We start from the raw sequence: 22,863 nt of genomic DNA on the forward strand, positions 1-22,863 counted from the left end.
CTCGGTGTCGCACAGGACCTGTCCATTGTGGCACGTGCACTGCGTACACTGGTCCAACTGCCACGTCTCTCCCTCCACAAAGTACTCCCCGCCGGGCGAGTGGCACACCGTGGGGTTCGCCGCAGGCTTGGAGGCATTGTCCACATCATCTGGGAATGAATTAATTGATTAATGAAAACTTGTCAGGTTTATTTTTGTCCATACCGTAACCTTCTCATGTCAGAAATAGCCACTGAATGTTTGACAAAGATAACGTAAAAAAATACATTTCCATTTGTATAGCTAGAAAAAAAATTCTTTTCTACACCTGCACTGATTAAATGGAACACGAGACTAGCTGAACTCCTTGCAGCCCATGACAATTATGAGAAAGGAATACGCCCGCCTCCCTTCCCCCAGGTGCAGACCCTGTGCCTGTTGTTTTCACAAGTGAGGAACACACATGTTGGCGAGCACCACCAAAAATATACAGGAGGCAGTGGGACATGGAGAGAGCAGCATGCCTTAATTCCACACGGCCACTTGTATCAACTCACAACAAAGGCCCAGGGTGCTGCCGGTGTTGTGACAGGTTAAGGGTTCCTTCCTGCCAAGGTCGACAATGTCAGCGGCAGACCCCTGTTCCATACACGTTCTTTCTCCTTCAAAGAAGGTCAAGTTACATTGTCCAAACCCCCCTCCCGCTGTTTCTTCTCCTTCAAAGAAGGTCAAATTACACAATCATTCTTCCCTCTGTGTCTTTTTTCCTTTCTGTTCTCCTTCAAGGAAGGTCAAATTAAACCTCTTCACCCAGTTTTACTGGCTTGAAGGAGGAAGACATATTGTATGTCTATCAGATCAGATTTGGCGGGCATAACTGTCAGCAGCTGAGGTTGTAAGAATTTTAACAAGCAGATCAGTGATGTAGACAAAGACAATGTAACTCGAGCATCCACATGTTGACCATTTTTGAAAGAGTAGGCACATCATGTATCTCCATCGTGTCTGGTTTATTGGGTATCCATTTCAACAAGGGAGATCATAGAGATTTTAACAAGGATGACAAGACTGTGATTGAAGACAAGATGCAACTTGATCATCCACAGGTTTACCATTTGGAGGTTTTAGAATAACAGAACGTTCTAGTGGTAAGGCTACAGAAAAGAAGCATGGGTCCCTAAAAAATAAAACAAGTAAAAGTACTAGCTAATATGAATTAATGTGACCTGGACATTGACTGTTTACCAGGCCCCATGGTATAGGACAGCAGATGCAGCAAAAACAGGAGAGACACAAAGCACTCACCAGGACAGGTGGGGCAGCACTGGCCAGCTCTGATGATGGGCTGTTTGCAGCTGGGAGCGGGACACGTGATGAGCGCACACATCTCCTGCCCACCATGACAGTAACACTCGCGACAGCCGTCGTGCCAGCCCTCACCGTCCTCGTACCGCTGCCCGTCCATCGACAAACACGAGTCGGCCGGGATGGGGAAGGACGGAGGCAGGAAAGGAGCCTCTGCAGAACACAAGAGGGAAACAAAACATTGGTCACCGGGCTGGAAGAGTCATGCAGGACTTGAAATGTTTGAACTTATAAACTTTTAATGTGATGTATAAAGTAACACCAGTTGACCAGAACTAACTAATGCAAGAGAAGAAATGGAAATGCAAGTGAAAGACATTAAAAGAAAGGCAGGCCAACATTGTCCCAAATCGTCGTGGGAGACATGACTTTTGTGTAAAAAAATTATTCAACAGAAGACTGGGTGAGGGGGTACAATAGATGTCTGTTGGGAGCCACATGCCTGCCTGATGGCTGGCCGACCTCCAGGATATCCAGGAACTAACACCAAGGTGCAAACAAACGCTGGGGGAGCACGCTGCTCGGGACGGCAAGCTGTCTGTCTGCTTCCGACTTTCCCTGGTAAGTTATCACCCGCAAAATTCATCTGAAACTTCTTGGGTGGGTTTGCATGTAGAGTCAGGGATTGAAATCCATACCTGCACTTCTAGTTTGGAATTATCTGCACCGGACAAATTTCACCTGGTAGTATGTTGTAATAACGCTGTAATGCTGTTATTTAACAGGTTGCTTAAGCAAAGATTTAAGGGCAATTTTGGGTAGCCAGAAGTGCCGTGTGCTAGTTTTATCCTGGTCACTGATACTGACCTTTGCACTTGCAGATATCACAGCCCTTGCTGTTTTGCACGTAGCCGAAGGTGCAGTGTTTCTCGCACACGAACTCAGGACACTTATTGCACCGGCACATCTCGCAGCCATGCTTGTTGATCTTGTAGCCGTAGGGGCACCTCTTGTCACAATCTTCCATGGACTTGCACTTCTTGGGGGCAGGCTTGCACTCACAGGTCTCGCAGCCCTGGCGGTTGACCTTGAACCCATATGGACAGTGAAGGTCGCAGTTGTCCAGGCTTCCATGACACAGTTCTTCTTCTGTGGAACAATAAAAGTCAGGGTTTTCATTTTAGTTTGGAATTTTGTGCTAGTCGAGAAAAAAAATATATTGAATTGAAATCCCTGAAAATGGTATAAATTAAATGTTTGGCCCTGGAACAAAAAATGAATTTGCTGGAAATCAGCAGTTTGCAACAAAGTCTGATCTCCCTATTTTCTCTTATGATCATGAGCTCATAACACTATTAACAGCCTCCTGCTCCTAGTTAGCTGAGTCCAAACCAATTTATTTTGTTAGTTCTTGAATTCAAAATACTACGTTCTTTAGGTGACTTTATGTTTGTTTGTTTGTTTGTTTATTGGTTCGCATATATATAAAAAAAACAATAAAATGAACATATTACTGACAATAAAATAAAATGCTGGGGAAAGATATGAAGCCATAGTGGCTTGTCTGGGATCTTCCCCGACAAAATTAATTAACAACTGAAATAATACTGACAAATCAAATGGTAACAATAAATAACAATAAGTAGTTAATAAATTTGATCAATATGATCAATATGATAATGGTAACAAAACAAATAGTAACAATGAGTAACAAAAGTGATTGATAAATAACGCTAATTACAAATAATATGTTAAAGCATAGGTTAACAGCAATAACTCAAGAAAAAAATTAATGAATTTTAAAAAGAAACGGAAATTCAAACTTATACAGATGAAATCACAGTAATAAGACATCAAATGTCGGTGGGAAATAAAAGTATGTGATTTTTAAGATGAAAACCTTGTGTTACTGGAGCGGGTCACAACAAGCCTGTCTGACCCATTAACAGCATGGCTGGGAAATACCTCTGTCTGTATGGGAGGTTCAGCTTCCAGGATTTAGTGTGAGTGCGATAAGTCAATAAAGATGTCTGAAGTTTTGGTAAGTCGTGTCACATGAAACTCGAAGGCAACAACAGTTCTTGACACGTGTGTAAACGTTTTGTGCTCCCCTTTTTTCTTCTATTTTGTCTGTCCAAGCCTATCTAACATTATATAACTTGAATGTTAGCAAATGCAAAACATGCTTTTGTTTGAGGTCCACGAATGCTACAGTGTCTCTAAAGCGGGCCTTTCATATGTGACTGATCTCAAGAGGTCACCGCCGGCTTTGAAAGAAACCTGTTTCTGCCAGACACAACAAGGGGCCCGGCTTCAAACATTTCTTGCCCCTGGCTGTGGTTGTGACAAAGATAGCCCCCTGCAGATGTGTGAGTCTGCTGACACCTACCTGTGAGGCACTGACAGACCGGACAGCCGAAGATGTTTGACTTGAAGCCGTGTTTGCAGGCCAGCGTGCAGTTCTCCATGTCAGGGCAGACGGGAGGGGGGATGGTGATGTAAGTAGGTTCTGCAGGAGGAGGAAGAACAACTTGGTTGTTACTCAACACACAGGCATTATAAGTCTATCAGGATTTCGCTTACAAGAGCTAGCAAAAGAAACTTTCCAAACAATGTCACAAATCATCAACAAGGAATTTACAAAAAAAAATTAAAACATAATCTTACAAGCTTCAATGTTATGCGCAAAACTACCGTACGACAGTTCAATAACAGCTGTAGAGGTGGATGTCACCTGAGATAGGCTATAAGAATGAAATCACTTCAGAAGGACAGAAGGAAGAAATGACATGTAGGATATGTAGGAACAGATTATCCTTCAGTCAAAAGCAAAATAAACATTACAAAGTGATTACACAGTGGCAACAGAAAAGAAAGCAGACACGTTAGATGCTGAAGCAGCATTCAAGACCTGGCCCAAAGAAAAGAAAAGAAACAGAAGTTGTTAAAAAAAATGACAATAACAACACAACATAATCCAGATTTCTGGCATTGAAGGGATTGCAGCCAATGGATCCTGCAAGGATTAAGCAACAGAAAAAAGAGAAAGCAAAGGTAGAAGTGCTTGTACCATTGAAGGTGTCAGGTAGACTGTCCTACAAAAACTAGGAAGACAATGGCAAGAAGTGAATACAAAGGCAGAGGGCTGCCCTTCTGATCACTACCTTCACAAACTGGGCAGCATTCTCCCGGAATCTTCTTAGGGTTAAAACAGTGGACAGCACAAGCCGTGGCTGTGCAGTGCAGGTCCCCATTGCTGCAGGTACAGAAGGTACAGTCGTCCATTTTGTAGTGGTCTCCATGTGCGAGGAGCTCTCCGCTGTCCGTCATGCAGAAGAGATTGGTGACAGGGCCTGGCCATGGGTCTGGGTATGTGGAGAGGGTAAAGATCTGGAGTTAATAATGTATGTGTTCATTAGAAGTCACAGGGCTTGTTACATAATGTACCTGCACTGGTGCAAGTAACATTCAAAACCACCTGCACCAGACCAGTTTTACCTGTACCTTTCAAATTTTTTTTCTTTTATTGCAGAGTTAGACACAGTTTGCACAAGTTGGCATGGAGCCATCATAGGACAAACCTGCTTCTTGAGTGTAGTCATGGTGAGACTGGTAAACAAAGATAAGCTGCACAATCATGTAATCAACGGCCATATCACAGTAAGACAAAAAGCATCATGTCCTGATCATCCTTTATCTGTTTGTCGGACTTCCGCCTGCCTCGCCATGTGCATTTCCTGACACACAGTGGTAAGTAGGTCAAAGTTAGTTAAGAATGTCCTTCTCCCTTTCGGGTATTCGGACTTAGCTGCCCTGCCCGGTCCACCTAAACCGCTGCCCGGTCCGGTCCGAGGCCGCTAATGGGGGTTTTGCGTATCCCATGCGCCGGAGCAAGCATTTCGCTCCCGGCGCAAGGACCCGGCCATAATACAGTACCGTTCGCGTTATAGTTACCCTAAGGGCCGTTACTAACGCGTTTTTTCCCCGTTAGTTTTCCGTTATTAACTGGTTACTTTTCCGAAAGTTTTCCGTTACTTTTCCGAAAGTAACGCGTTTCTTTTTCGTCAGACTTCTCCATTCATATGCAGGCGCGGTAACATCACAGGAATCGTGGGAGGAGTACTAATTTACCTCATGCGGGGCGGGAAATTACCGATACACACCGCTGGAACAGCGAAAGGAACGTTGATCTAGCCCGCATTTTACTATATAACAGTAACGTTTAAAACCGGCGCATCAATTAGATCGACATTTTCTTTTGTCAGTGTTGCCCATGCAAGCGTTTCGATAGTTTGTCAACTTTATTTTGCTGTTTTTCTCTGTTTGTTTACTTATTTTACCACCGAATATGATCTGAATTAACTGTTATAAATACCCCGGTCCGCCGTACATAATAGGCGGCGGGCCCGGCGTGAGGTAACGTTAGGGATGTGCAAAAACATCGCGAATAATTCCTATAACACTCGAAAAAAGGCAGCATATTTACACGTGCCCACAAACATTTTTATGGCTAATTATTGACCAGTTTTGGGGAGTTTTGTTATGTCCTTGGGGTTTTGTTTAGAGTGGGACAGAAAGCCGTGCCGCGACTCCGACTCCGTGCACTTCCGTGTTACATTACGTTGTACGTGACCAACAAAATTACGCCAAAGGCACCACAAATCCACATGTGCATATGTATTTTTCCCGAAAATTCTTTTGAGTACGCATTTCGTCACTAGGATTTTGCTAATTAGTCGTAGAAATAAGGTAGAAACCAGCGTAAATGTGGCTATCTCCAGATCGCACTTCGCGCGGGGAAGGGCGCCCCAGCATGCAACGGGCTTCGTTCTAGCCAATCAGAGCGCAGGTCATCTAAGGTGAACCAATCAGAGCGTAGCTACTTGCATATTATAATGTGCATGCTGCTTCACATGCCGGCGGCCGGCCATGAGTGCGCGGGAAATGTGTTTTGCAACTATATTTTTACGGGGATTTTCTGACGTTTGACGCTGACTTTGGCACGATATGATCGCACTACCATGTACACGCTACCGTAGGCGGCAAATGAGTGGTCATTTTTATACAATCGTCGAGAAATTTTGGCGTTATGCACCCGGAAGTGAGCCGATCTCAGTTTGCGTTCCCTCGATTTTTGACAGTTTCCCCCGTGTTTCCCTCCTCAAAATAAGAAACAAACCATGTATTACAATTATCATTTCAACATGATAGATCTATTATATATTCCTTTATTTAAGTATGATATCATCATGGTTGTGGAAAGTCCTCAGCTAGCAAACCGAGTCCTTGCGCCGGGAGCGAAATGCTTGCTCCGGCGCATGGGATACGCAAAACCCCCATTAGCGGCCTCGGACCGGACCGGGCAGCGGTTTAGGTGGACCGGGCAGGGCAGCTAAGTCCGAATACCCTCTCCCTTTCTCCAGTATTGACTCGTGTTTAAAAATAGATTGCCCAATTCCAACACAATACAAAAAAAAGGGGGAAGGCAACGGAGTCTAGTAGATGCACAGATACCAATCAAAATGCAGCCTGCAGTTGTAGGTGACAGTCACGTACAACTGCCCTCTACTTTGTAGATATAACCCAATTCTTATAATCTGTTTTGCATGATGCTGACAAATGCAGTTGCCTTATCTCTTAGCTTGTCCCCTTTGCACTTAGTTTAGCCATGGGCAAGCCTGTTGTTCTAACCTGATAGTGCTATGGGGGTGTTCTATGATAGACAGATACTGGAATGAAATAACATCCTTGGATAAGATAAGGGTTGATTAGCCTGTAGATGCTTTACACAAAAGCACATTTCCCAAGGACAAATGTCGCCTATGTTGAAATATAAACTTTACGAATTTTATTTTTTTTTATTGTCAGGCACCTTTTAAACAAAAAAGTTGAATCAGTCCCCTCCTTCTCTGTCCTAGATGTTAGCATTCTTTTTTGTCTACATCAGAGAATCCCCCCAAAAATGGCACTGCCTACTAAAAAGTTTTATAATCAAACTGACCTTCACAGATAGGGCAGCACTCCCCGTCAGGGACATAGTAGTTCTGGCACTGTAGGTCGCCACACTGGGCGGTGAAACAGAAGGACAGGCCCCCGCTGCACTTGCAGAAGTGGCACGGGTCTGGCCTGAAGGTCTCACCCTCACTGTACTCCGTCCCATTGTGCATGCATGTCGAGTTGTTTTCTGCTGCTGTAAAGATAGTAAAAAGCTGTGCCATCAGGACAGAAGCAGTAAGGTGAAAATCATAATGATTGATGTAATTAGCTAGCTGTCTCAAACAACACTTTGCTTTACATTGTACCTGTTACAATTGACATGCAATTAACTTTGACTGTGAGTGAGATATCAAACCAGTGCAGAAGTGAAGGAACAAACGCCCGTACCTGGTACACACTCGAACACGTCGCAGCAGGACCCTGGCTTGCCCTCTCCTTTCTTGATGACCCTGCGGACTGTCCCGTCCTCACACTGGCTCGTCTCCTCACAGATTCCTGGGCGGCACTCACAGCTACAGTAACAAGGATGAGAATAACAATTAGTTTATTTTGCCCCGAAGGTGGTCTTGTCAGATGGCAAGATACATGTAGTCTTGTGGTGAAGGTTATTGACTTAGAATCTACCTCTAGCGGTTCTGGGTTTGAATCCCAATCCCTTTCTGCCCATGCCTTATTTGAATGAATGTGCCTCATTAATTAGCTGTTCACAACTTATTCTTTCTCGGGACTTGCAACCTAATCTCCAAGCAAATGTTAGGGTAGAAAATTGTCAAGTTAGAATTCTGACGGTGGCTGGTGGTGACAGTCGGGAAACATTACAGTTTTCTACCCAACATCTGCTTGGAGATTATTGTCATCAAGACCCTGAAGAGGAGTGAAGGTACTGTATACAGTTTGACATGAGAACCCCCCAGTTCAGTGTCCACTAGGCATTTGACCAGACAGAATTTCTGGTATGAGCAGATGGATCCATCCCTCCACAGTCAGGCCGAGGCATGCCTAACTTACGGAGACTTTCACAGCTTTTGGAGGGACATTGTCAGACGTTGGGCACACACACACACAGGGACCTGGAGGCAGAGTGTGAGGAAGAGGTATGCCCTGTATGCCAGGAAGGCCTGTCCAGTGCCCCCGGCAAGAAAAACAGCAGACAGGACTGGCATGCAAGTGTGAAATTGTGAGCCCCTGGCATGTCCTGCCGGACTAAATTTATGAACTGTGTTGTCATCATAGTAATTCTGTCATGGATCAAAATAACAAACTGGATCCCATAGTCCTGATTTTAAAAACAAGCAGTGGTGGGGTCAGCCCTGGAACACACACAAACAACTATCTCTGCACGTGCCAACGAAGAAAACACTGCCATCTTTTTTATGACCAACAAAGTTATTGGCAGATAACAACGGAGTTCAGCACCACTAAACCAGCCCTTTTCCTTTCTCCAGCTGAAGACCTCTGCACCACATCTATCATTGTCAGCAGCAAAGTCTGACAAATGCCCCAGACTGATAGTGTCATGACCAATTCAGGTCAGGCCTGGAGACCTGGGCATCTGCCCTACCAGCCCTGCGATGCACCTGTTCCCCACTAAAGAAATCCTCAGTCAAAAGAGCTGTTGGGACCTGATCAACTGATTAATCTTAGCGAAGAATGTCCCTAGCAGGTTTACAATGTCAGACCCAATTACGCATGTGTCGTTCCGTTTGCTCTATGTGACAAATGCCTGGTCGCCCACAAAAGAAGGTGAGCGCCCGGATTAGCAAAGGGTCGTCAACAGGCCCTCCTGTAATCCCCCTCGTTTCCTGGGGCTGATTACCGGCTGATGAAAGTCTGACCCACTTGAACATCCGCTGTCAACCTTGTCATTTTGGTCAAGGACAGTTCAGGAAGAGGAATTTTGATGTACTGTGGCTTGACCACCTCTGACCAAGCCAGGCCACCTATCATTGGATGGAATGCATGAAGAACCACCACCTCCATCCCACCCTGCTATTACGTTTTACCTGTATCTTTCAGCAGATGCCCAAGTTTTCTGCTGGTTCAATAACCTTCTTCCTGCTGCCTAACCTGGTAACGAACACATATTTGGTAACAACTTTGTTGTCCAGAAATAGTTGTCTAACCTGAGCACTAACAGGCCTGTTCTGTGGACATCCTCTGTACTGATGTAGTGTCATGAGTAGTGTGAATGTTTCTGCCGCAAAGGTCACGCTGCTCTCAAAACACTACATGCCAAACAAATTTCTTTACGACTACATTAGAACATGTTTTGATTCCATAGATGTCGTCTGCGATCCTCTGTTATTTGTCCCGCTCTACATCAGCGGATTCTGCTCTTCTGAATTCTGCCTTTGATATCCTACAAAAAAGAATTTACCCAGCTATCCATCTACGTGACCTGCAGTCTTTTTCTCTGTTTGCCATTGAGCATCTAACAAGGATGCCAGTAAAGGTCACTATTGTGTACCTAAGGACACACTGGAAAATGATCAATGGCCAGCGCAAATTTCAGGTCAAAGTTCTTGGGTCAGCAAGGGGACAAGTACTGGACGCTGGCTGGGAACATATCTAACAGCTGTGACTGAGAGCCTCTGATCTCCTGTATCTGCCCAGGCGTGCTGTGCTCGAGGCTGTGCATGTGAAGCAGTAAAATATATGACTGAGACATACACATGACCCAGTGCAGGACATTGGGTCAAAAACAAGCAGGGTTCATCTTTATGGTCGTCTTCGGTAGCCAATGCACCAGCACCGTGGGATATGCAGCCCTGTTTTTCCATCCTCAAATAGTACAGAACTATTTACAATCATCTGAATCATGACATACATGTAGACTTCAAGTTAATGTGGATTTCTTTTGGCTGGATTGACTAAACTGAAGGTTAACTACAGAAAGGTATCAGAAGGTAATGGATCTAACTGGTGTCTTAATTATCCTGAGCCAGAACATTATGTGTAAAGAAAAGTAGTACATTCCACAAAATAAATGTGCAGATTTCCATGTTTCTTTACCCCCTCTTTAAATTCCAGCTTTAATAGACCTAAAATTAAGTGTTAGGAGTTCATGAAGGAGGCTGGTCAAACAAAGAGACCACAGGAAGGTCAGGCCAAGGTCAGAGTAATAGGAAAACCAGCTGGCCATGTCTAACTAATCTTACCCACAAAAAGACTTGACTATGGAATACTCTCTGACAGCATGTTCACATACATGTATAGCAAGACTTTTCATTTCAATGCAGTCTACATGTACATGTATCTACAATGTCTTCCCAGCAAAGACTCCCTGTGCTAGCTTCAAATAATGTGGTCTAGTCTTGCTGAGGCTGGTCTAGTCTGGCTGAGCTGAGGCTGACCTAAATTCCATGGCTAATACTAGCCCACAGTTTCCATTTGACAGTATAACATACATCTTGTAGGGGTAATTGCTGTGTTTTTCCAGATGTGGAGTACAGGGGGTGCTCTTTGTGTCTGAAGGACAACACAGCTGATGTATGGGTTAAATTAAAACTCTCTGCTGTGTTGTATTAAAAAATTTGTACCATCAGTCCTCAAATTTCATCTGCAGCAGGTCTGAAGGTTGGGCGAGGGGGTTGCCCTGACCTCCATGACAAATCAACCCTGCCTGCATGTGAAATTGACAGCTCCCTCACGCCCCTTAATTTAGGTAATCAAGGTCATCATCCTCCAAAGGCACAAACCATGCCAAAACAACCAAACTAGCATGGGATCAGTTTCAGGCAGGTTTCTAAGAAAAGATTGACATCACCTTGACTAGAGAGAGGAGCCAACCAAGCTTGCCCTCTCCTGAAAACAGCAGGAGAGCCGCTCCCCGCTGAGCCTGCTAACTACTGCTATTGAGCAGCCAGCTAAACCATCAGGTTTAACCCATCAATTTTTTGCTAAATTTGCGGTTACCCACAGAACTGTCTCTTCCAGGCAGACTGTGCCAACTGCTCTAATTCTCACAGTCTGTCCACCTTCCTGGCCAACAGGTTGTCATGACTTTTGTTTAGTTTTCCCAGCAATGAGAACAACACTAAGGTGGAAGGTACCACATCCCTGGGAGGGGGGAGGTAGAAATCTCCAAGCAGATGCAGTGTTCAGCTGTGTTTTTGAGGCACTTCCTACACCTTTTAATGGTCCATGTTTCCATTGCTTCCACTGGATGCTTGAAAGATGTGAAGCAAAGAGCCTCCAAAACATGGAACCAAACAACATGTACATGTATCTACTTGAAGATTAATGTGGGAGGGAACACATATTGGGGAGGGGGGAGTGAGTGCTGCTAATGTAGGAGGTACCACATACCTTGGGGGGAGTGGGCAGCAGCTATCCTCTGGTTGGTCAGAAGGGACAGGTTCGCTGTCGAGAGGACACTTCAACAGGAACTCTGGGCACACCACTGAGCTGCAGTCCTCTGGCTCTGACGCAACTGAGAACCCAGAAACAACATCGTCAGCAAAACCAGCAGGAGACAATACATACAAACTACATCTTTAGCTGCTTTAACAATGATCAAAAGGGATATGTTTATCCAAGTCTCAGCAGTGACTCACCTGGAAGCATGGGTCTGCACTCGTACTTATCGCAGCACTCTCCCGGCTCACCCTTGCCCTTGGACACCAGGACCCTCTCGTACCCGGGGCGGCACATCCTCTCCAGGCAGCCTGAAGGATTGCACTCGCATCGGCTCGCCAGAGGGCAGCACTCCCCAGCAGGCGTGTACCCCTCGATCAGAATGGAATCATCCGGGCAGCGGGGAGAGAACACGATGGCACACCTCGCCTTGGAGCAGTCCGGCCGGTCTGCTTTTAAGGACACAATGGAAAAAAGATGTCAGTGGTCACGTCATGTAACCCTTAGTTCAAACTGAAAACACTGTCCAGAAATGAGCAGCTACTTTTAATCATGTCGATGGAAAAGTTTTTCAGCTGAACATCATTGAGCAGCACAGTGGGGAACGAGGACACTCTGCCTGCAAAATTGATTACTTGATGGCAACCGTTGATTAGGTCTCATCTCACACAGGATGAAGCTTTTAGGGAGGACGTCCCACATCTAGCACCATGCAAAACACCATCTGTTCATATTTTCAATAAGTATAATAGATTTCCATATTCTTCATACTTTATTGCTTGTAATGGTGGGTCTTCAACTTGATTGATTACACACCAACTCCTTTTGATTGTTTTACATTATCCATCTTGTATTTTTAATGTATGTGGTCTTTTTCATTACCGGTATATGTATTTTGAGGAGAAGGCTGTATATAAGCATCCTGCATTTTGCGCAATCCTTGATAAATAAGTGTGAATAAAAAAAAAGAAGAAATCTCCCACTACATTGTACACAGATGATTTCTTTGTATTCATTTATAAGTATACAAATTATCCCTCAGCATTTTACCTTCCCTGATAACCCATGAAAAATTTGGTGCCCCTCTACTGCTCAAGATTAAACATATAATTGGACAAGCTATCTTGGGTAAAAACAAGTATGTATATTCAAAGTTATTCACAGAAAAATGATGCACTACAGTCAAAACAGAGATTAAGCTAAGGATTGACTTTCCAACCAAATGTTGACCTTCATATCAAAGTAGGATTACAGCAAGTTTTACTTAGCAAAATACAAGAACCACTGTCAGTCTGGTGTCCCAGGGCACAGATACAATTGTCTGCTGGTATGCAGGACCTCTGGCCTCACAACTATTTTAACTATTCCAGGCAGAACACCTGATGACAGGAGCGACGGGGAGACACAAAGCACGACTCCTGTGACAGGCATCACTGGAGAGGAGACGGTGGAATCTGACAGGAGTCTGGACTTCCTTGTGTTGACTGTGGTCTGTCCTTTCCTCGGGTACCTGTGAACCTTCCGAGATCTCTCTCATCACGGGTAACGTTGCAGGCATGTGCTCAACATTGCAGACATTCCGGGTTGTCTGGTCCCTGCACGTCATCTTCCTTCCAGTTGCACCCTCAAGCAAGTTGCAGTTCAGGAGCACGCCAGGCTCGTGGAATAAAAGCCTTGAACTTACAGACAAAGGAAGGTGAAATGACTCGGAAGTCGAATAACCTGACTAGACGAGAAACAGAATACGTTTGTCCACAGGACAAGAAAAACGCTACCCTCCTTTTCATAATGCGTCTTAGATAAAATCACTTGGCAGCGGTTGGGCACTCCCTGTAGCGAGCCATGTTTCACATGTCTTCAAGGAGATTTTCTTTTGTTTGTTTTGTACGGGTAATAACCCAGGTTGGTGGTATTATCGCCAGGCATCCCAGGAATCCCACCTGTCTGGCTACGATTACAGGGGTTCATCTGGCAGACAAACACATTACGGTTTCTTCAAGTCATAGTTAAAATGTAGGATGAGCTTGTTTGTTTGGATATACACTGACAAACCAGTGCAAGAGGACCATTTGGCCAATGTGATCACTTTTTGGTAGTCCCTTAGTATTTTCCGCATAATTGACACAAGAATTGAAAGTCCTATCTATAGTGACCACCTGTCCACACAGAACAGATTTTATTGCTCTCCTTAGCCGTCTTCTTGGGCAGGTTTTACTGTAGATTCGCCCCGTCCAACCAGGGTGCTGCTTCTGCCTGTTCGCTCGTCATGCCAAGGGTTTGTTTACCTCACACTTTTTTCTTCACTACCAACATACAAACACAGAAAACGAGGGATCCTATTGGCTAAAGGGGTAGTGTTCTAACACCTGATGGGAGTTAGCATTTGACACGTACCTGGTCTGTTTGAGCTATAAATCACTCCCCCATCAACCTCGCAAGGTCGCTTATAAATACCTACGATTTGCGTCATCATTGGTACTATCCGTCTTCCCTGTTTACAGGAAATACCCCGCTGTCCCAACAATATGGTGCCCATATGCAGGGGGCCATGCCACCAGGGTTCCACGCAACCCGAGGTTAAAGTGGTTACTCCTGGCTGTTGCACAAGTCACTCTGGACGGAAGTGATGCATTACAACCCAAAGGCAGTCATGCCAGTTGACTTCTACTGATAGTTACAGGATTCTCATGTACCATATTCATTCCGAACTGGGCTAATCAGAAAACAGCCGAAGACCACCAAACCCCCAGTTCTATAACTTATAAGCCTGCTATGGAGGGTAATAATATTCATAGGGGTTTGAATCCAAAATAGGCCAACAAGTAAAAGTTCATTAACACTCAAGATATTTGACCTCTGATTCTTTGAAGAAAATTTACACAGTATATTCAATGCTTTATCAATTCCTCTGCTACAACTAAATAAAACCCCTTTGGTAAAATGTTATCTTAAGTGAAAATGACAAAGGTCAATTTTTATCCATAAATGGATCCCTGCGAAAGTTTCTTGATTGGAAATAAGAGGCTAATGCTGACATATACCAGGGGCTGCTGACTGACACCTGGGCCACTTCAGAAAGGTGTGAGTAGTCTGGACATCATAAGTACCTGGTGCAGGTGACAACAAATCTCACCTCTCTACAAGTATGCACCCACTTCTTCAAATATTCAATCAGATTATTGCTCACTCCCACTGAAAGACATTCCATCGACTTGTTGGCAGATCAAACCTGCGACGTGTTATATGAGTAAATACAGTTCCTGCTTCTGAATTATGTAGAATACATTTGCCTTCTTTCTCACAGATATTACTTGAAGTTATTAAGTTCAAAATAAAGTGCAGTTGAAATTGTAACTTGAGCCAACTCCTTCAGAGTTGCTTGCCAAGTGGTTATGTCTGCTACTTTCACTTGTGGGAAAAACCTACCACACAGGAATAAACACAGGTGGTATAGGATTAGTAAGAAACAGTTCAGGATTTACAGGCATAAGTTAGAACTCCCACCTCTGATAAAGCTCTACAAAAAGTTGCTATTACTAGCTGATCTCTTGGTTTCTTAATTATTCCCCAAGGAAATTCAAGAAAATTCAGGGTCTTTCCAAAGGGAGTTTGCACACAGCCCACTGGGTGGTCTCTTGGTCATTTTTTTCACCTCCATACAAAGGAAAGAAAGACATTTACGCTAACAAATTACATGACCCCAAGCAACTAACACACTATTCATTAGGAGGGGCATTAGAGGAAATGGATAGATGCTATTGTGTGGTATGCTATGCTATACAACGAGGTAAGAAAGAGAACTAGGGCCGCATTACTTCAAGCATTTGAAACACGTAGCGTTCTTTTCTCTCTCTTAAGTACACGTCTGGCTGTCTACCTCTTTTTCTGCCTCCACTAGTCTTTCTAAGACCCTGCATTACTTAAAGGATTTGACAAACTGTCTGTGATTAAAAGGATAAAGTATATCACAAGATAAGAATGTGAGAAACTGCAATGGATTATACAGGACAATAATGGGAGTTAAGCCATTGAAAATTGCACTCTGAAAGATCATGTCGTTACATGCTAGTGTCCACTGTAACCTGGGGTGGCCAACGCCTCTAAGACTATGGCAATATGACAGCTGAGCCCTTGAAGACATGTTGTTACTGTCAATATGGGACTGGACAGAAATGTTTCCTGGTGCCCAGGGCGAGGTACGACCTTTTACAAGAATGTGCAGGTATGTGGCAGCAGGTTGCACAGGCTATCCCATCAGGCCTGGGGCAAGTTCCACTAAGCCACGTCCCTCTGGGCCTATTCATATCTAATGACCTCCACAGTCTGATGCCCTGGTGGCATGTTAATTTGCCTGGGCAGCATATATGTAAGGCCACACAGCAAAGCCATATTGGACAGAGCAAGGACAGACTTCCTCTTATGCACCAGAACTCCTCATTAAAGGACCTAATTTCACTACATATTGACATGTGATAATCCCTGCATTATAAATATAGCATAGCACAGAATAAAGCACCTAGACATGAGAAATTCTACCAAAGACTATACAGCCAGATGGTCTAATCCTATTGTATAATGTACAAGTTGCCATACATTTTATTCAATTGTTGAGCAATAAAGTTACAGTAAAGTAGTGTCTATTAAAGTCTACTGAGTCCCTCCCCTTTAGTCAATAAAGCACTTGGAGTAGATTACAGGGGGAGGGTGTCACTGCCCATGATAATGCCTGCTTATTACCCTCCTGCTGGGGGCACACTTCCCACACAGCTGGTGGCCACAGTGGCTCCCAGCGGGACTTCATGAACCACAATTTCTGCTGAGATGCTAGTACTGCATGTAAACTTTGAAATATTCACAGTGACTTAATGTTGGTGGGTTTCTAAAAGGCCTCAACCTCCGCTAAATCATTACAGCATGGAAAACATGTGTGCCCACTGTGAACTTAGATAACCGCAAATGCTGCTACAAGGGAAATAAGTACCCCGAACGTTGATGAACATACGATACCAGTTGAATGCACCACTGTTGATGAGGGTTCTTATTTTTGGCATCAGGTACCGAGACATTCCAACAATGGCCATGGATGGCTTGCCTGATAATCCTCTGTGTACAGTTTCTACTCAGTTGGCAACAGGTGGAAGATGTAGTTCAAGGTTGTTGAAGTTCCCTAACATCTTATCAAGGTCAGGGATTAACAGTTACCCTAAGGGATTAGAAAGGTTGTGTGTCAAGGTAGACCACTAACTGTACACAGATCTATCACAGGGTTGTCTCTCTTGTTTTCTTGCTTTACCAGAGACAAATCATTCTTTCCTTTTCTCCCATCTAATACAAATGTACCTATGTGTTTGTCCAGCTAACTGAAATGTTCCTTTCAGTCAGGAAACACCTATATGTACAAACCAACACTTGCAAGACAATGCTATCTTTTTAGTGATGACACTATTATTGGGTCCATCAGAAAAGGTTAAAGATGTGCATCACTTGTTTTCTCTATAGTTGGCAGCTAAGGGAAAGGTGCTGAAAGGAGATGGCACAGATATGTCAAAAAGGTGTCTGCAAAGTAGTAGGCAAAGTTTGATTAGCACCACAGGTAAACATGTAGGACTCTCTGAAGGAACACAACACACCCCAGCGGATTCTTAAGAAAGTAGAGCACGGGAGACAAAACCTTGCGGTGTCTCCAAGATTACCTAAGAAGAAATGCCAACATTCTGATAATGTTGAGAATGGAGACAGAGAAAGCCCACTTTGGCTCAAACAATCTCGCAGTGCACTACAAACAGGCTAAAAACAAACAGACCCAAGGAAAAGATTGTACCTTGGAAACCTGTTTGCCTCACTTTAATTGAAAGAAAAACATTGCTGCCATTTTGTGCATGCTACAGATGTCATTCTCCCTCGCCTTGCTCCTTATATATTATCACCCACCCATGCTGGCTGCACACTTTACAAACAACTAAAGTCACACATCACCTACGTTGCTGCTGACTTACACACACCAGCCCAATATACATGCTAAATTGAAATTCTTCCAGAAATATTTAGAATTTTGTTGACAAAACTAGAGAAAGAAATGTTCCACACCAGGAAGCTTCCCTTCCAAGCATGTGCAGGTGCGAGCGTTCGGGTTGGCCTGACTTGAGGTGCAAGTAATTTCCGCCCTTCCCCACTCATGTCAATCAGCGAGGGGGTTTGGACAAAGCTCAAAACGGAACTTTCTTTCACAGGAGAGAGAAAGTTCTCAAAACAAGGGGTTGAGTTTCCACTTCAGATTGATAGATGCAGGACAAGGACAAGCTTAAGTATGATCGATGACAAGAACTTCCGATGAGCTACTTCTGCTGGATAATCTCGTATCAAGGACTACCATACGATTGCGATGTCTGGGTCTTGGATGCAATATAAATTTTGCTGTATGTCCTAAGTTACAATAACCAATACTGATGACACTTGACTGGGTTGGAAATCATGTAAGCCAATTATTCAACTACACCAAACAACAAGAAACAGATTAGATGGGTGTTACTGGTAGGCAAACAATCAAAGGACAAAAACACCCCATCTCTACATAGTTGGCAAAAACATACATTGTAATCCGGACATTAGCAAGGCATTTTCCACCTGTGCACAAGATCAACTTTCACATTAAATCTGAATCAGTATTCAAGACCATGTGACAGAAAACTTCAAGCCAGACATTAATGTTTGTTGACTGATCTTACAGATTTCACTTGAAAGCCTACACCTTAGCACACCTGTTTGGCTCACCTGGATGTGAAATAGATCTCTCTGCTGTCTCCAGTATATCTGAAAGGGTCAATATTTTGCCCTGCGAGTTTTCGTGATATGCCTGTAACATACACAAAGCCAACAACCCAAACAAAGGAACAGGAGTATCCTCTAGACATGGAGGATGATAACTTGTCTAGCCAAATGTCACAGATCTGCAGTCATGATTCCGCCACACCTGCATATCAATGGCAGGGATCGGAACACTTTAACCTGCATACCTGCACACCAGACAAATGTACCTCACTATCTGCCCACCAAAAAACATAAGTACAAAATCTTTAATCATGCATTCAAGGATGTTATAGTGGAGAACACATTTTTTTATGGCCACTACTAGATATTGGTTTTATCAAAGGCCAGTGCAGGTCAGGTCTAATCAAAATACCTGCACAGCTCCAATTCTTCTTGCACACTTATCCCAGGTACCTGCATATACATGTACAGGTGGTATTTCGAGCCCTGAACTGTAACCTCAGTCTACCAATTAAGACATTACGTCAAACAGCGACCTCTGCCATTCAGTGGCAATTATCCTTCCTGCAGAACAGAGTCTCCCATTCGCTAGACCAAGAGAAATGCCAGTCCTATCTTAATGACATATCTGTGTGGACACACCTTTTTAACCACTGTCTCCACACATTCCGGAGTCTCCACAACTGTGGCCATTGCCAACTCACCCCCACCCCCACCCATCGTAAGTACCTACGCAACTGAAGATCAGCCGAACTGGCTGAACGGTTACCAAAGGACATTCACCCTTATGCTCTAGTTCTTTCAGATACTACCCAACTTTCATGAGCACCATCTCTGACGTACTATACTCAAAACAGCCCTCCATGGCTGATGAACAATCTGATGCAGCCTACAAATTGACAGCTGAAGCTGCCCTGCCACTTCAACGCTCTGTATCCAACAAGAGCTTCAACGCTTTGTATTGAACAAGCCCTTCAATGCTCCGTATCGAACAAGCCCTTCATTGCTATGCATCGAACAAAAGCCTCAATTTTCTGTATTGAACAAGTAGTGCAAGACACAAAAGAAATGTCCAGAACCCAATAAGGAAACTTGAGAATCAGTCTAACTAAAGAGGATAAGACTTTCTTACTGCTTGACTAATGGCCATTTAAGACGTCTTGTTATACCTGTCTCCATTGACTCAGGGGAGAAATAGTCCACCACCTTTACCACTTAACAAATCAATCACAGTCAGGTGACAGGGGAAGGCACAGAGACCTTATCTTAGCTCCCAAGTAGTGAGCTGAGAAACAGAGAGTCATTCTGTCTATACAGCTCTTGTTAACACAGTCTCATTAGCCTGGCCATTATTGTGCTTCAGATGTTCTGAACTGGGTGTAATGTCTGTAGTTATTCTGACTGTGTCAGTTGAGGCGCTACAGTTTCATGCAGCGCTGATCTCAGAGCGAGATTTGTCCACGCTCCTGGAGGTCTGTTCTGTGCCTGCCGCAGCAGGATTGCGCATCATAGGGGGCCATTTACCGAACAAAGGTGAACTCCCGCGGTAAAGTGGTCTTTTATTGGTAGCAAAATGGACTGGCGACTCCACTGTTGATAGTGATCAGCGGTTTATCATTTCTAGTACCCATACAGACAGGCACAAATAAGAAGGCAGAGGAAAACAGAGCAAGCCTTGATAACACTGGCGATTATGCTGGGAGGCTGCCAGAGCGATGTCAATCAAAGGTAACGAATAGCATTTTGAATCTGTAGGACAACACGCCTAATGAGAATAAAACACCCCCTCCCATCAAATAGCGGGAACCAATAGTGTTGAATGGACAATACTGAGAAGACCCAGTGAACTTAAGTGAACCCTTTGGTGGACAGGCTGCCCTCTGCCCTCAACTGTATGTACTAATCTGCTGGCTAACATTGACCACACTAACCATAACCTATGGGACATAGGGGCGCCGCCCATGTGCCAGCCAGACATGCCACAAAGTTTTCAACTTTTCTTCTCCAACCCATCCCAAGTTCTAATCATGGGTCTTGCATCATTCAGCCAAGACAAGTACTGCCCTCCTCCAGCCCATACTTAAACTGAGTGTGGGTTGTTAAGACACTTCTGCCCAGGTAATCCCTTTATCTTCCCCGCTATCATCATCACCAGTTTGCAGGAACATTATGAAATCTAGGCGATAAGAGAAAAACAATTACAAGGCGGATGCCTGACATTCCTCATGCCCCTTCCCCACTGATCTGCGTGATAGGAGTATTGACTGACACTGTGGCTCCTGATACCAAATCCCATCGCAGTGGGCACAAACTCGCCACCTTTCACATGTGAAACGTCTTAGCAGTGTATCACAATATGCATCATTATAGCCGGTAAGTCACAGGGGTGAGCAGGGGACTGATAACTCTGCATTGGAAATATGTGTTGGATACAATAGATCATCAGGAGTTACTTACGTGTGGCGCCGGGGAAGGCTGGGTGCCCCCTCTGCAGACCCCTCCGGATTTAGGCTACAGGTAGCAAATCACGGCGTTCCTGACGATAAACTTGAGTCCGGGGACTGAATGTACGAGCTGCCCCTGTGAAATGCACCCGTAAATTCCTGCCAAGCTGTCGCCACCGCTTTCACACCGGGGCTTCCGTGTGCTAGCAAGCCATTGTCGGCTCCAGACAGGCCGACCAATCTTACAAATTAAAGAGAGACTGCCCAAATGAGAGATGGCAGCGAGAGTGGAACTGATATGGTGTGTGTGTGAGGGTGTCATAGAGAGACAACAGGGAGGGTTATTGTTGGCTCTCTTAAAGGTCAGATGGTATCTGCAAAGATATTCTGGCTCCTAATATATAATTCTAGAAGGGAGCCAAACACAGACTGTAGAATTGCTGACTGATATGGAAAATGGACTGGCAGGTTCCTACAAAAATGGAGATCAGTAGCCATGTTCCTGAAGTGCCATGTGACCTGGATTGTTCTTCTCACATACAGGAAGATAAATCATACAGTAATGTGACCATACGACCATTCTATTGCTTACTCATGCCTCTATTAACAAGCCATCGACAACTTAAAATATAATCCATCCAGACAAGAGTGCTTTGGTTTTGAGTAACCAATCTACAGAAACTGGAGCATGGTGTAAAATCATGCCTTTTGATGGGAAAATGTTTCAGATGGAATCCAATTCTAGAAAGTGACTTGCTGGCCTAACTTTTATCCTTCCGATAATCAATACATGTCGAGCACCTACACAGGTCAAGCAGGGGCTCCATTTCATTACCACAACTGCAACAAGGGTGATGTAAAGCCTCGGTGTAAGTCTACGATGGAAACTGAATCCAATCAGGATAGGAGTCCCTTCCAGATTGGTAATCAACTGTGCGCTGCAGCGAACATGTCTGCCTCACTACTGAAATGAACCCACTCTTGAGGTTGTAATTTTGCGGGCGACTTGATTTACGACCATTTATAGCTTGTGGGTAAACTTGACAAGATTCCAAGAAACAAAGGCAGTTGTGTTTTTTTGGGGAGGGAGGGCAACAGGATATACTAGCATCCTAGGAGGTCTTTGTGCATTGATCATGACTATAGTATTAGCCTTGCAGCTAAATATATGCATTTTTGATAGACTCTCAAATGTTTGCTCAGCTTTGGCCCTAATCTGGACTTTTCAGTTCAACATTGATGGAGCCTTAAGTAAGCCATGCTAAACTTTACAGAGGAGGAAGTCATTATCATGGTAGTTGCATACATTGTCTTGGACCACAAGTCTGACTTATGGACCTCAATATTTGCAATGTTTAGCTGTTGAAGTTTTACACACAACTTTTACTGCTCCAGAGTTAATCAGCCAGGAGTAGGTTAAGTGGATAAACAAAGACAAAGTCCAACCATGTATCAATTGATCAACTCCACATCCTGGGGTAACCCAGCTATTTGGTGACTACTTGAGATTTGGAACACTGCACCAGGTGTCTTAGCATTGTTTTGCTTCTTATTGTGTTATGACAGTGATATATGTATGTATCTAACCTTAGGGGGTCAGGATAGCTTACTTTTGATAATAAATGGCAGTCAGTCAATCCCCATGCAGGGTGGCTACAAACTAATTTAAAACCAATTCATGTTTGATGAGAAATGAACCTTGAGCACTTCATGGGAGTCTGTGTACACACAATCATACTTACTGAAGATAGATCACTTTGATAATACACCTAACAGCAGTTGGCCGATCCCAAAACAATTGTGGTTTACACACAAACTAAAATCCAGTTTGTAATTAATGCAAAGCAAACACTGAGCAATCTATGTATTACCTAAAATGCACAAACTGATTGTTATTATTTTACTGGTCACGTAGACTACTAGAGGTCAAATAACATTTGTAATGTTTCCCACACACTCCCACCACTACCTAGGTATGGCGGAGCCACTAATTGCCAAGAATCTGGCACTATGC

At 44.0% G+C, this 22,863-nt stretch overlaps 1 protein-coding gene across 2 annotated transcripts in view; it reads right to left on the reverse strand.

Moving 5' to 3' along the window:
- LOC109483804 (cysteine-rich motor neuron 1 protein-like) overlaps positions 1-22,863 on the reverse strand; it is a 42,308-nt gene that overhangs the window by 5,972 nt on the left and 13,473 nt on the right. The window contains exons 4-12 of one of the 2 annotated variants that reach the window (XM_019786928.1): positions 11,838-12,089; positions 11,590-11,713; positions 7,669-7,793; positions 7,286-7,474; positions 4,449-4,649; positions 3,674-3,793; positions 2,152-2,433; positions 1,285-1,497; positions 19-149 (exon numbers count right to left, since the gene is read on the reverse strand). In XM_019786928.1, coding sequence (XP_019642487.1) covers positions 19-149; positions 1,285-1,497; positions 2,152-2,433; positions 3,674-3,793; positions 4,449-4,649; positions 7,286-7,474; positions 7,669-7,793; positions 11,590-11,713; positions 11,838-12,089 — 1,637 coding nt within the window. The remainder of the gene's footprint in view (positions 1-18; positions 150-1,284; positions 1,498-2,151; positions 2,434-3,673; positions 3,794-4,448; positions 4,650-7,285; positions 7,475-7,668; positions 7,794-11,589; positions 11,714-11,837; positions 12,090-22,863) is intronic. The other variant, XM_019786929.1, reaches the window with a different exon arrangement.

The sequence above is a fragment of the Branchiostoma belcheri genome, unplaced genomic scaffold, assembly GCF_001625305.1.
Source record: "Branchiostoma belcheri isolate BF01 breed outbred unplaced genomic scaffold, Haploidv18h27 scaffold66, whole genome shotgun sequence".
NCBI classification, from domain to species: Eukaryota; Metazoa; Chordata; class Leptocardii; order Amphioxiformes; family Branchiostomatidae; genus Branchiostoma; species Branchiostoma belcheri.